Source organism: Cyprinodon tularosa, unplaced genomic scaffold (assembly GCF_016077235.1).
Source record: "Cyprinodon tularosa strain WSP-4 unplaced genomic scaffold, ASM1607723v1 ctg90, whole genome shotgun sequence".
Classification (NCBI taxonomy): Eukaryota; Metazoa; Chordata; class Actinopteri; order Cyprinodontiformes; family Cyprinodontidae; genus Cyprinodon; species Cyprinodon tularosa.
Genome location: NW_024039674.1, coordinates 1792217 through 1804223, shown reverse-complemented (window position 1 = coordinate 1804223; position 12007 = coordinate 1792217). Strand labels below are relative to the sequence as shown.

Sequence of the window (12007 nt, the reverse complement as noted above, 5' to 3'; positions counted from 1 at the left end):
CTGCCTGGTCTTATGTTTCAGGTAGACTCTGACCTGATTGAACTCCAACGGAGCAGTGTTTATTATATTTTTGTTAGGGACTTCCATAAAGACAGACACAAGCCTAGAGCTCTGACTGTCAAGCTTCATCTTCTCTGACTGCAGGGAGTAATTAGGTGCAAGGACGGGCGCTGATGACTGAAAACTGTCTTTTAACATGTTGGTTTTATTCCCCACAGTATTGAAATATATGTAGAACTTAAAGAAAAAAGCAGTTCTTTACACTAGTCCTTATTAAGAGTCCCCAAGTTGCTGCACTTTTTTTGTTCTTCAGCATAATCTTCACCCAAAAATTTGAAAAACTAGGTGCGGCAGGAGCTAATTTACACCAGCAGGGGGCAGCACTGAGACACCTCAAAACATAATTAAAGAGTGTTTGCGCATATGCCTGATCAAAATCCAGCACAGATCTATAAATAAATGAATTCCAGACGAAGAGCGAGACTCCGCTTCCCTGTAACGCCACTATAGATCCAGTATGGCAGAAATGTACGCGATTAGATTGTGAGTTCGTCTGTTTGGCCCAGTTTAACCATGACACCATGGAGAAAGTGGATTATGTTCAGCACTGAAAGTCTGCTTTTAGAGGATAAACTGCAGAGGTTAAGCTCGTAGCCTGGAAGCCTCAGGATGCTTCTTATAGAAACCATATAACTGGTAAGAAAAAAGTCTGATTTAACGCGAATTAAGCTGATTTTCTTTAGTGTATTATTCTCCGTGTAGCTTAATTGACCAATACTGCGACACGTCAGCGCGTCCGCCATATTGGAAATACCAGAAGCACTAATTAACTTTTAAGATAAACAGAAAAAAAGACCCTAATATATTCTATTAGATCTCGAATCGAATCAGATTCCACCCAGAAAAATAATAAAGCACATAAATCCCAGCTTTAAACGTATCAATTGTTTAGTTCCGTTTTAATTGGTTAAAAACTCATCTAAAAACATAAGGTTTTTGTTTTTTTAAACAAAAACTGTAAAAGCTTCGAGGCTGAAATATGAGGAGAAACTGTGACATCAAGTGGCAAAATGGAATTTCAACAATTATTAAATAAAAGGATCTAGACCCTGGCAAAGGAAGCATCACTGTCAGTTTGAAGATAAAAACAACCTTTGTAGTTTATGTTCCTTTCAACGTAGTAGTGAAAGCATATTAGGGCTGCTCCTATTAAGATCAATAATAGGAACTTTAAATGGCACATTGTAAATGCCTTGTAAATGGCTAAAATATGTAGAAAAAAATCAATAAAGCAGATTTAAAGAGGAAGATGGATGGATACTGGACAATCAATTCAATGATCTATAGTTACAATCAGCCAATTTATTTTTATTTAATTTTTTTACCCCAAGCAGCTGATATTGCTTCTAATTTTTAGTTTTTTTGTGAAAATAAAGAAATATTAACAATGAAGACCTCTCCTGTAGATTTTCATTTCTAATGGTAGATTTGTTGATGAAATTAAATGAAAAAACACTAAATTAGGAAAATAGCTTAAAAACAAACAAGCTAAATTGTTAAAGAGCCCTAATAATAATGTTAAATTATCAATTCTAAGATTATCAATACTAAGAAAACAATTATTGCATACAAGTATAATTTTGTAATTTTGAATATCCAGTTGCCCCCCTGTATGCACAGGTTAGCAAGGCAACCAAGTCCTTCATTATATATATATATATATATATATATATATATATATATATATATATATATATATATATATATATGTGTATATATGTGTGTGTAAGATATTTTTCTTATGCACTAAGAACCAAAGTTGGGTCTAAATATTACTTGTTCTGTCTCTTTTGTTTCCTCTGTATAAAAACAAACTCTTTTCTCATCTTCCATTATGCCTGTTTTGTCTCTCCTCAGATTGTGTATGATGCTAGTTGTGGAGGGATTTATATCTCATCAGGGAAACATCTGAGAGCTGACCTTTACTTGAAGTATATTTAGAGAAGTGGGCTTACTAACAACCTCAAGCTGGAGGAACACATCAATCAGAGATGGAGAGCCGGGACTGTGAAACACAATCCCGCTTTGTGGAGTTTGTGAAGAAAGAAACTGAAGGTAAATAATGTTCCATGTATGTGAGATAGTGACAATAAAAAAAAAATCCTTGAATCCAGGTCTGTTTCATTCAGCTGCAAAGTCTGCAGAAAATAAGACAGGGTGTCACAGAGCAGCATCTTAAGGAGCGGCCAGCAGGGATTCACTTTTTGCTTGATGCTGTAGCCAGATGCAGTCGATCTGCAAAAATCACATCACTCTAACAGGAACCTGACGATCACAGCATCCAGGGGCTTAAAGTATACGGTATGTCTATGCACAAAAACAGGGCGCAATTTTTTAATGCAAAACTTCGTATGTAAAAAAATTAACTTTGCTTGAAAGAGTGTAACACTCCAGACAATCTTCTGACCTGCTGTGAAAAGTTGCAGCACCCACGAAACCTTTTTAAACCCAAAATAACAAGCCAAAAAGCACCAAAACTTGCTCATTAAAATAACTATGGCCTCAGTTTGAGTGAAGAGCATCAAATCTGATGGTTTTCCATAAATCAGAGCTGTCACTGCAACTTTTAGCTCCATACATCATAGTACCATGCTTAAAAAATTATGCTAACATCCTCATCCAGAACTGTGGTTAGCTGAGGAGCATTAAATGCACATTTATTTTAAAGGGCCATTTAATTCTAATAATAAAAGATGGCAAATCATCAAATGAAACCAAATGAAGTTGGATAGATGTTGATTAATCAGGTGAACAAATTGTAGACAATCACACACTTTGATTAAAAGTCAAAGTGTGCGTAATTGTGCAAAGATGGTAGCTGGTTGGTGATGATAATACATCATCTGGAATATTTCCTTACCGCTAATTCATCATATGAAAGCCTCCCATTAATTTATGCTCAAACTTGCCATATTTTCAAAACAATTCACTGAAGGGCTATATTTGTTACTTCGCTAAATGAATAGTGTATTTATTAGTATATTTATTATATGTATGTATATTAGCAGTTGCTTATGTTGGATTATTAGTCTGTATATATTGTATAATAAAAAAAAAATGTTGTGTAATTACGTTATTTGTTTTAGCATCTTGTTTAGAACCTTTGATGACCATCCTGATTCATCCATATCAGACTAGGTTTATCAAAACATGTCGTGCCTCTAATAATGTGTGCTACCTTCTTCATATTGTTAGAAATGGCAAGAATATTAAATCTCTTCCTGCCATTCTATCATTAGACACAGGGAGCACATGTATTTGTAAGCTGTTTTAATGTTTTGTTTTATATTTTTTTTGTTTCCCGTTGTAGTTTTGGTTATATTGCTGTATGCACCCGTTGGGCTCGATTTATGGATTTAAGCTTTAGATAGTTTTGAATTGTTGTGTTTTTTTTCTGCTGTGATCTGAATCATTATTTCCTTATTCCTACTAAAATATAATTCATATTAGATAATCATTACTAAAAGAAAAACATATTTTAACTTAACATGAAATGCACCAAAATAATCAACAAATATAAATTCCCTGCACTTAATGTCTTCAACCATTCAAAAAAAAATTTAAATGCCAAATAACAACAATAGGAAAATATTTCTTTTTGTTTTGTTTTTTGGTCCAATTTCCACGTTTATGCCTGGCTTTATTGTGCCATCTGCTCATTGGAGCAACCATGGGCCTCATTCAGGTGCAGAAGCAGTGTCAATTTCAAGTTATTTTCCATACTGCTTCCTAGTCGATGTTTAATTACCCTTGTCATGTACCTAGGGTGTCACTGAACTTCTTAAAATGCATAACAATATATCTTCAAATGAGTCACATTAGTGCATCACTATTTTATTTATTATCTCTAGTATTCTTTGCATGGAGTGCACATCACAAATATATTTATTTGATTTTTGTTTTGTGGCTACCTATGACAGTCATTGTATTGTGGTCATATATATGTATATATATATATATATATATATATATATATATATATATATATATATATAATGCTATTAATCAAGTTTTAATTAAACTTAAATAGGAAAAACAACTGACTTTTATCGACCAAATCTTAATAATTCTAATGGGCTTCAACTCCTATAACTGTTTATTAAGAAAGGCACCTATTAGCTGGCTGAAAGCCCCTAGATTATCTCATCATCTACGTTATATAATTATCTCTGTGCCTGAAGTTTATTTTTCTTAACATCACACTATTCCTTCATCCTCCTCCTCATCTTGGTACCAAACTACAAAGGCTGCCTCTTTATTTAGTTTCTCATTCTTTATTCCTTTTAGTTTTTTTGCCATTTTTTATCATAAAATTTATTAGATTACTAAAAGAGCAAAAATAAATAAAAATAAGAATTCTGATTTTAGGAGAAGGTTCTTTTTCTTTTTCTCTAGGTATTTAAATGTCCATTTTTGTCTCAGTGTTTCCTGGACAGCAGCTGTTGGGGGTTAAAGAAGAAGTTTGCCATCACTGGACTTCTAGTTTGGACCTGCACCCCTCAAAGCATATGAAGGAGGAAGTTACATGTAAGCCTGCTGTGAAAAAGGAAAAAGAAGAGCAGTTTTCAGAGTGTAGTCGCATCAAAGCTGAAGACAAAAAGAAGGAAACTCCAACATGCAGCTTAGCTGAACTGAAGGAATCAGAACCTGCTGGAGAGTTCTCCCAAAGACCAGAACCAGGCAAGGGGGATCCCGGTGCTATGTGTTCTTTTCTAGAAAGTGAAACGCCAGTTCACCAAACAGGTACCAAGTCTAAAGCCTGCTCTAGATTTCCAAATTTTCTTTTGCTTCTTTTTCCAAAGCGATCAAACTGAGACCACCTCCCTTTTACCAATGATAAATTATTTAAGAATTTTCGATTATCAGCACTGTTTACAATATTTACAATATTCATACTCATTTATCAATTTATTGTGTTTTAGATTTTAGATCCATAGATAGTTATATTTTTCCTTTGATTATTTTGTTTTTACCCTATACGTTTGTTGTTCAGTGTGTGTTCAGTGCCCACCTACAGGACGATGAAAGATGTTGTGCAATTATATGCATGCACTTTGAGAACCAAAATTTATCCTTAGGAATTTGAAATAAAGTTGAATTACTCTTTATACTGATTTGGATCAATTGGAACGTGTTCAGCACCATTCAAAATGCAAATCCAAGAATAAATAAAGCATTAATTGGTTAAATAATCTTTAATTAAAGGATTTGCTTAATCAGAAATCAGTAACCCTTTAGATATTTGATTCACAATTCATTATTTCAGAGGGAATTACAAATATGCTGTGGTCCACTAACATTTAACCTTTTATATGTTTATTTATTTGTAATTCCCTTATTATCAATGAATGAGATACTTATTGTTGGTATCATTAATATCAGTATGGAACTGTTTGCTTTGTTAAGTTTTTAGAAAAACTGTTCATCGTTGTGTGTTCCAGTTAATCCAGTGGAGCAGATGCAGGGAATGAAACTACAAGTTCCTCATGACTTGAGCTCCAGTGTAAACCAAGAGGATGTGCAACCCCCCCAGATAAAGGAAGAAGATGAAGAACTGTGGATCGGTGAAGAGGGAGAGCAGCTTATTGTGAAGATTGTAGATGATGAAAAACTAAATCATATCAAACCCGAAGACAGCAAAGAGGCGGGTGCTCCAAACAGAATCTCAGCTGTGCGGATAAAAAAAGACCCGGATGGAGACTGTGGAAGGGCAGAACCAAACCCTCAACCACATGAGCATCGACAATCAAAACATGCATCAGACTCGTCTAATGCTGACGTCAGTGGTGAGGGTGACAGCTGTGTGGCACGGCGATCAGTAGTGAGGTCTGCTGGCTCTTCAGCTGAAAAGAAACGGCCCAGAAAGAGGAAAAACACTGACACTCAAACTGAGGCTAAAGCTGAGAAGAAATCATTTGCTTGTGAAGATTGTGGTAAAACATTTCCCTTTCGGTGTCATCTCAAATCTCACATGAGACTCCACACCGGAGAGAAACCATTTGCTTGTGCTGATTGTGGTAAAACCTTTTACCAGCAATATCAACTCAATTGTCACATGACGGTCCACACCGGAGAGAAACCATTTGCTTGTGATTTTTGTGGTAAAACATTTCCCTACAAGTGTCATCTCAAATCTCACTTGAGACTCCATACTGGAGAGAGACCATTTGCCTGTGGTAATTGTGGTAAAGCTTTCACAGAGCTGAAGGACTTAAAACGGCACATGAGATGCCACACGGGAGAGAAACCGTTTCAGTGTGAGGTATGCTCTAAGAAATTTAGTCTTAAGGGAGCTCTGAAGCGACACATGATGATTCATAATGGAGAGAAACCATTTCCATGCACAGATTGTGACAGACACTTTAGATTTAATGCTGATCTTCAAGCGCACATGTTGACCCATTTAGGCCTAAAACCATTTGCTTGCGCTTATTGTAATGCAAAATTTACCCGAAAAGGAAGTCTACTTCTGCATGTCAGACACCACACTGGGGAGAACCTGCTTACCTGTGAAATCTGTGAGGAGAAATTTGTCAGAAAATGTGATCTCGACAACCATATGCCGGTTCATTCGAGAGCACAGAGGGTCCCAACAGGAAATGAAAATTTTGCTTGTGAGGAATGTGGGAAAAGATTTGTTGAAAAGTCCCGTCTCACGAGACACATGATCACCCACACAGGAGAGAAACCTTTCAGTTGTGACGTTTGCTCTGTTAGGTTCTCACGACAAGAACATGTGAAGAGGCACAAACTGACACGCCACAGTATGATACGAAAACGCGAAGAGGCCAAAAATTACACAGGAACACAGGAAGTGACGCAAAAATTCACAGAAGCCTATGAGGAGGCACAATCTTACACAGGAACCTTTGAAGAGGCACAAAATTACACAAAAATATGTCAAGACACAGAAAATGATGCAGAAGTGCATGATGAGACACAAAATGACATGCCACAATACATAAACATATGACAACACAAAATGGCACACAGGTACAAAATAGACACAAACACATTAAGAGGCACAAAACCACACACAATTACATCACTGCACACCAGGAAACCCAAGATTAAACCTACAAAAAATGCTTAAGATACAAAAGAAGACACAACATGACAGCAGAATACAAAATGTGACAAAACACAAAAATGCACAGAGATAAAATAACATGTGAAGACACCAAAGTGATGAAGTGACACAAAATGACAGGAACTGGAAAATTCCACAGGAATGTATTAGACACAATGTAACAGGATCACCAGGGAAAGAGACTGAATGACACAAGAATACATGAAGAGAGACAAAATGTCACATTAACACACTAAGAGAAAGAAAATTACACAGAAACATGTGAAGATAGAGCGAATGAAGAAACACTACAACGCCTGAAAGGAGATAAAAGAATAATATTAGAGCATATATCAAGAACAAAATGCATGAAGAGACATAAGATGACTGATCACCACACGGAAAGAAATGAAAAATACGACATGACAAGAAATTCAAACTTCTCAGTTCCAGAGATTCAGATGGAAATACTCCATGTTTGGTTGTATTTATTTTATTAAAACTTTAATGATATTAAAAATAAACATATTTCTGTTGAAAAGTGAATGCTGGCCGAACAGAAAGCTGCATGACGAAGCTCCTTGATGATCAACAGGGTAACATCTCTGTTTCTGTCTGTGCCTGTCGGCTTTTTTAATGCTGTGCTGACACCTGCGTTGTAACGTGTTTTAACCTCTTAAAGTTTTCCTTTAAGACTGAATTGTGTTTGTATTATTATTTCTATTGTTTAATATGTAAAATATTTGGTAAGTAGAAATGGTTAACAATTTCTTTTTAAATGCTTAAAGAATTGGCTAATATATCATCAAACATGAAATTATAAACCTAAACCAAATGTTCTCTTTTGAAGAGTAAATTTGGCTGATAATTTATTGCTATTATGTTTTCGTCAATATTTATTACGTTTTAGTTTATATGTTTGCTTGCTTGAATGGTTGTTTTTTTCATAACCAGGTACACAACTAACTAAGACTGAACTCTGTTGGTCCTTTGTCTAATTTTCCTAATTATGTTTTCAACTACAGTTGTTATTACATTTAGTCGGAAATTTAATTTCAGTCCATAGATTTATCTCATGTCTTTCTTGCAACATTACAGTGTATAGTACACCTACTTTGAAAGCTGAATTTCGCTGGTAACCTTAAACATTATTTAGTAATATTTATTTAAGCCAGTTTATGCTGTTTTTGTTAGATTGAGCTGATGTCTGTTGTCCAACATTTAACCTATAAACCACAATTCACCAAATCATGAAAAGGATTTATTTTTCAAATTAGAAATTATAATTAGAATAGGAGTGTTGAGTTCTGTAGCTTGGACATGTGCATATTTGTAATTTTAGCTCTAATAACTTGGTTTCGGTCTAGTTTGTCCTCTTTGAGCTCAACTTCTGGGGACAATTCTTGTTTGTTCCTTGGATTGAACAATGGTAATAATTCTAAATTGCACTTGTTAAGCTATTGTTTCTGTGCCTTCAGTTAATTGACTTATTCTTGACTTTCAGAATAGGTTTGAGAGGAGCTCTTTCCTCAAACCTTCATTCAATAGATTGATCTCAAAGAACAAATTGACAAGGGCAACATTTCTGAGCAGTCATGTATCTTCTCTTAAACTAGAAGCTAATATCTCATTAATTCTAGGTCAACACAGGCTTTTTGTTATTTAACTAAAGACTAATACCACTGATGTGCCTTAGGTTTTACTTCTGCATAAGTCTTAGTTTTTTGTGGAGCTTTCATCTTAATCCAATGAGCTCTGTGATTATTTTCTGATACCGCACTGAATCTGTTTTCGTCTCTTTTTGACCATTTTGAAGTAGCCTGTAAGACCCTATGTAGCCAGTATCTCTGACCTGGTTCATCTGTTTAAATCTGGTATGTGTTCCTCTTTGTCTGAGCATATTAAACCTCTGAAGAAAATCCTAGTGTGATAATTCTCGTTTTTGATTTCAACAATCGTGGAGGAATTTCTAGGAATTGGCTAACAGTGTCTTAATCCAAGAATTTTCCTAGAATGTTGAATATTTATGTTGTTTTTTCACTAAAAATTGTTTTTATTTTTAACAGAAGTATGATAGCACAACTTAGATTTTGGGAAATTAAATCAGGAGATGTTGTGGTGCTAATGTAAATAAGCTATTGCCTCACCATTACTCAGACATACAAATTGTACAATTCAGAAAAGCCCAACTCCAAATTCTGCTTGATTTGCTTTCAGTTATGTTAATGAACAACTACTTTTTTTAAAACAAAGGTTTCCATATTTTTATACTGTGGGCATGGATGGCAAACTGAGCCAGTTAGTTTAAGGCCTGGGGTCCTAACATTTTTAACATTTATTAAAGAATCTAGTCCAATTGACTAATTTTTCATAATATAATTTACTTCTACCTGAAATGACTTTGTCCTCTATGGGGGAAAAGCAGATGCTACATTTTGAAAGGGGATATAGGAAATATTTTTGGGCGATTTGGTGCAATAAAACATCAAAATCAGCAGACATAAATATATGATATTCAACTGATTATTAAATGATATTAAAGGAGCAGATATCTGTAATTTCACAAGGATGTTTTAAATATTACAGCTTGCCTGCTTCATTGGACCACAGTCGCATTGTCCAAAACATCTATAATCCTGCTGAACAGTAATGAAAAACATTGATTCCATTTGTCTAATAAACAAAAGTATTTAATGTTCAAGTGGTTTTATGTGTCCCTGTGGTTGCATCAAAGCCTGTTTAAATTGCCTATTTTCGAAGTGAAAGATTTATAGAACATAGGTAAGTCATTTGATTTAAAAAAAAGAAAATGGAAGGTAGAAGATGCATGATGCCAAAAGAGCGAAGAGGTGTGATTTATTTTTTTTGTCTTTCCAGGAGTTTTGAGCGCCTGTCCAGGCTCTTTTTGTCTGATCAATAGCAGTGATCAAGTGCATCACTTCAAATTCTACATCTATAATTGAAAGTACTTGCATAGTATTGATGTTTTTCACATTAAAATGTTGCAAAGAAAAAACTTAAAATACTTCATCATTGGTTAGAAGGAGCTGGACCAAATTGTATTTCTGAAGATAAGACTAAACCCCAAAAACCCTTGGACAACTGGCCACAGTAGTAACCTTAATAGATGGTACCCTAATATCTATAGTCTGTCTGAATAGCTTAAGTCTGTTGTATATTTTATAAGTCAGGGGGCAGAAAATGGCAAGCCCTATTTTGGAGGTCGCTATATAAGTACTTCCTGTCAACTTTCTATTTTCTTTAGTAGGTTAAGATCCATAGTAGAGGTTAAAGGTATTTTAGAGGATTTTCGCGTATTTAAAAAAAAAAACAGACCTCTCCATGGGTGCGAGAGCACACACAAGCCCATTTTTCCTTGTGCACGCTCTGTTCTCATAGCTCCTACAAGCTTACTGTGTCCAAACGTCCGTCCTCACCCCTAAACCCCTCAATCACTACATAGAGGGGGACTATATAGTGGACTTTATAGTGAACTCGGTTAACTTACCAATGGTCACCTATCTCCTCCTCCACTGCTTGGTGCCTTCGCCATCTTTGTTATTAGTCTCTGTTGTCGGGTAGCGAAAGCCTATGGTGACAGCGGGCCGCTGTGACAGCCAATCCCATAATGCTTTGCGAGGAATGCTCTCCACTCAAAGCATTCTGGGATATATCTGCCTCTTCTGAGACCTTTCTTTGCTTCTCATACACTTCGTAGACACTTTTTCTCTTATGATCCTCGGCCGCTTTCAAAGAACCAAGTTTAAAAAGGTGGGCTTCAATGACTGACTGAAACCATAGCTCACCACAGATAGATGCCTGAAAGTACGCATGTGCACAAAAAGATAACTAACGTGACGAGCATGTACAACGGTAATATTTAAACATATCACCAGAATGATTTAACAATTACGAGCACCACTTATTTAGGTATTCCACCCAGAAATAAAAGATTGTCTTCTATACCTTTAAAGTGTTTCATTTTTTTGAATTGAAAATTGTAATATTTACAACTAGTATTACACCGATACCAGTATCGGGCGAGGCCCCGGTCCAGCATTAAAATTGTCTTTATTTAGAAAATAAAGACAAACTGTACTTTCCTACAGCCTTTGCTAGCAAGTAGATGCATATATTTAAACATCTGTGCTTTCTAAATAAAAGGTATAGTGGATAAAATTCCTTAACCATCGTCATTACTTACCTACTTGTATCAATAAACATTCTGCATAAAATTGATATTTAAAGGCACTAATATCTACAGAAATTTATTATTTGATAAGTTTTTATTAAAATAGTTATTTATGATTTCTCCCAGATGACTTGCAGAGACACATTTTCTCTTTACCCGATATAACACAAAATCTGTTTCTGAACATTATGAGAATGAATGTCAAACCAGTGCTTGACAAATAACATAATGCTTGACATTCCTCATTTTAGGGAAGAAAGGGCTACTTTTAGGAGTAAATACGTGTTTTTTCCCCCCGTAATTTTAGGACTTTGTAATTTGTAATTTTTACAACTTTATTCTTGTTTTGACTTTATTTTCATAATTTTATGACTTTATTCTCGTAATTTTATGACTTTATTCTCATCATTTTACGACTTTATTCTCGTACTTGTACGACTTTATTCTCATCATTTTACGACTTTATTCTCGTTTTGACTTTATTTTCATAATATTATGACTTTATTCTCGTAATTTTATGACTATTCTCGTTGTGACTTTATTCTTATCATTTTACAACTTTATTCTCGTAATTTTATGACTTTATTCTCATACTTTTAAAACTTTATTCTCGTAATTTTATGACTTTATTCTCATCATTTTACAACTATATTCTCGTAATTTTACAACTTTATTCTTGTAATTTT

General features: G+C 34.8%; 1 protein-coding gene across 3 annotated transcripts; it reads left to right on the top strand.

Annotated features, from left to right (window-relative positions):
• The first annotated feature begins 329 nt into the window (after window positions 1–329).
• Window positions 330–9048, top strand: LOC119775972 (gastrula zinc finger protein XlCGF57.1-like). 3 transcript variants are annotated; one of them, XM_038274158.1, is made up of 5 exons: window positions 331–696; window positions 1918–2115; window positions 2190–2361; window positions 4483–4803; window positions 5502–9048. In XM_038274158.1, the coding sequence occupies exons 4-5, from the start codon at window positions 4569–4571 to the stop codon at window positions 7031–7033; spliced, it is 1767 nt and encodes a 588-aa protein (XP_038130086.1). In that variant the 5' UTR covers window positions 331–696; window positions 1918–2115; window positions 2190–2361; window positions 4483–4568; the 3' UTR covers window positions 7034–9048. The 3 variants fall into 3 exon arrangements, with proteins under 3 accessions (XP_038130085.1, XP_038130086.1, XP_038130084.1); XM_038274157.1 differs by lacking the exon at window positions 2190–2361 and having other exon boundaries at window positions 330–696; window positions 4483–4740; XM_038274156.1 differs by lacking the exon at window positions 2190–2361.
• The last annotated feature ends 2959 nt before the right edge of the window (window positions 9049–12007 follow it).

Excerpts from the sequence above, each read along its gene's own strand:
- LOC119775972 (XM_038274156.1), top strand. The coding sequence starts at position 2,052 with ATGGAGAGCCGGGACTGTGAAACACAATCCCGCTTTGTGGAGTTTGTG. Across the intron at positions 2,116-4,482 it reads TGTGAAGAAAGAAACTGAAG|TGTTTCCTGGACAGCAGCTG; the intron begins GTAAATAATGTT and ends TTTTTGTCTCAG. Across the intron at positions 4,804-5,501 it reads AACGCCAGTTCACCAAACAG|TTAATCCAGTGGAGCAGATG; the intron begins GTACCAAGTCTA and ends TGTGTGTTCCAG.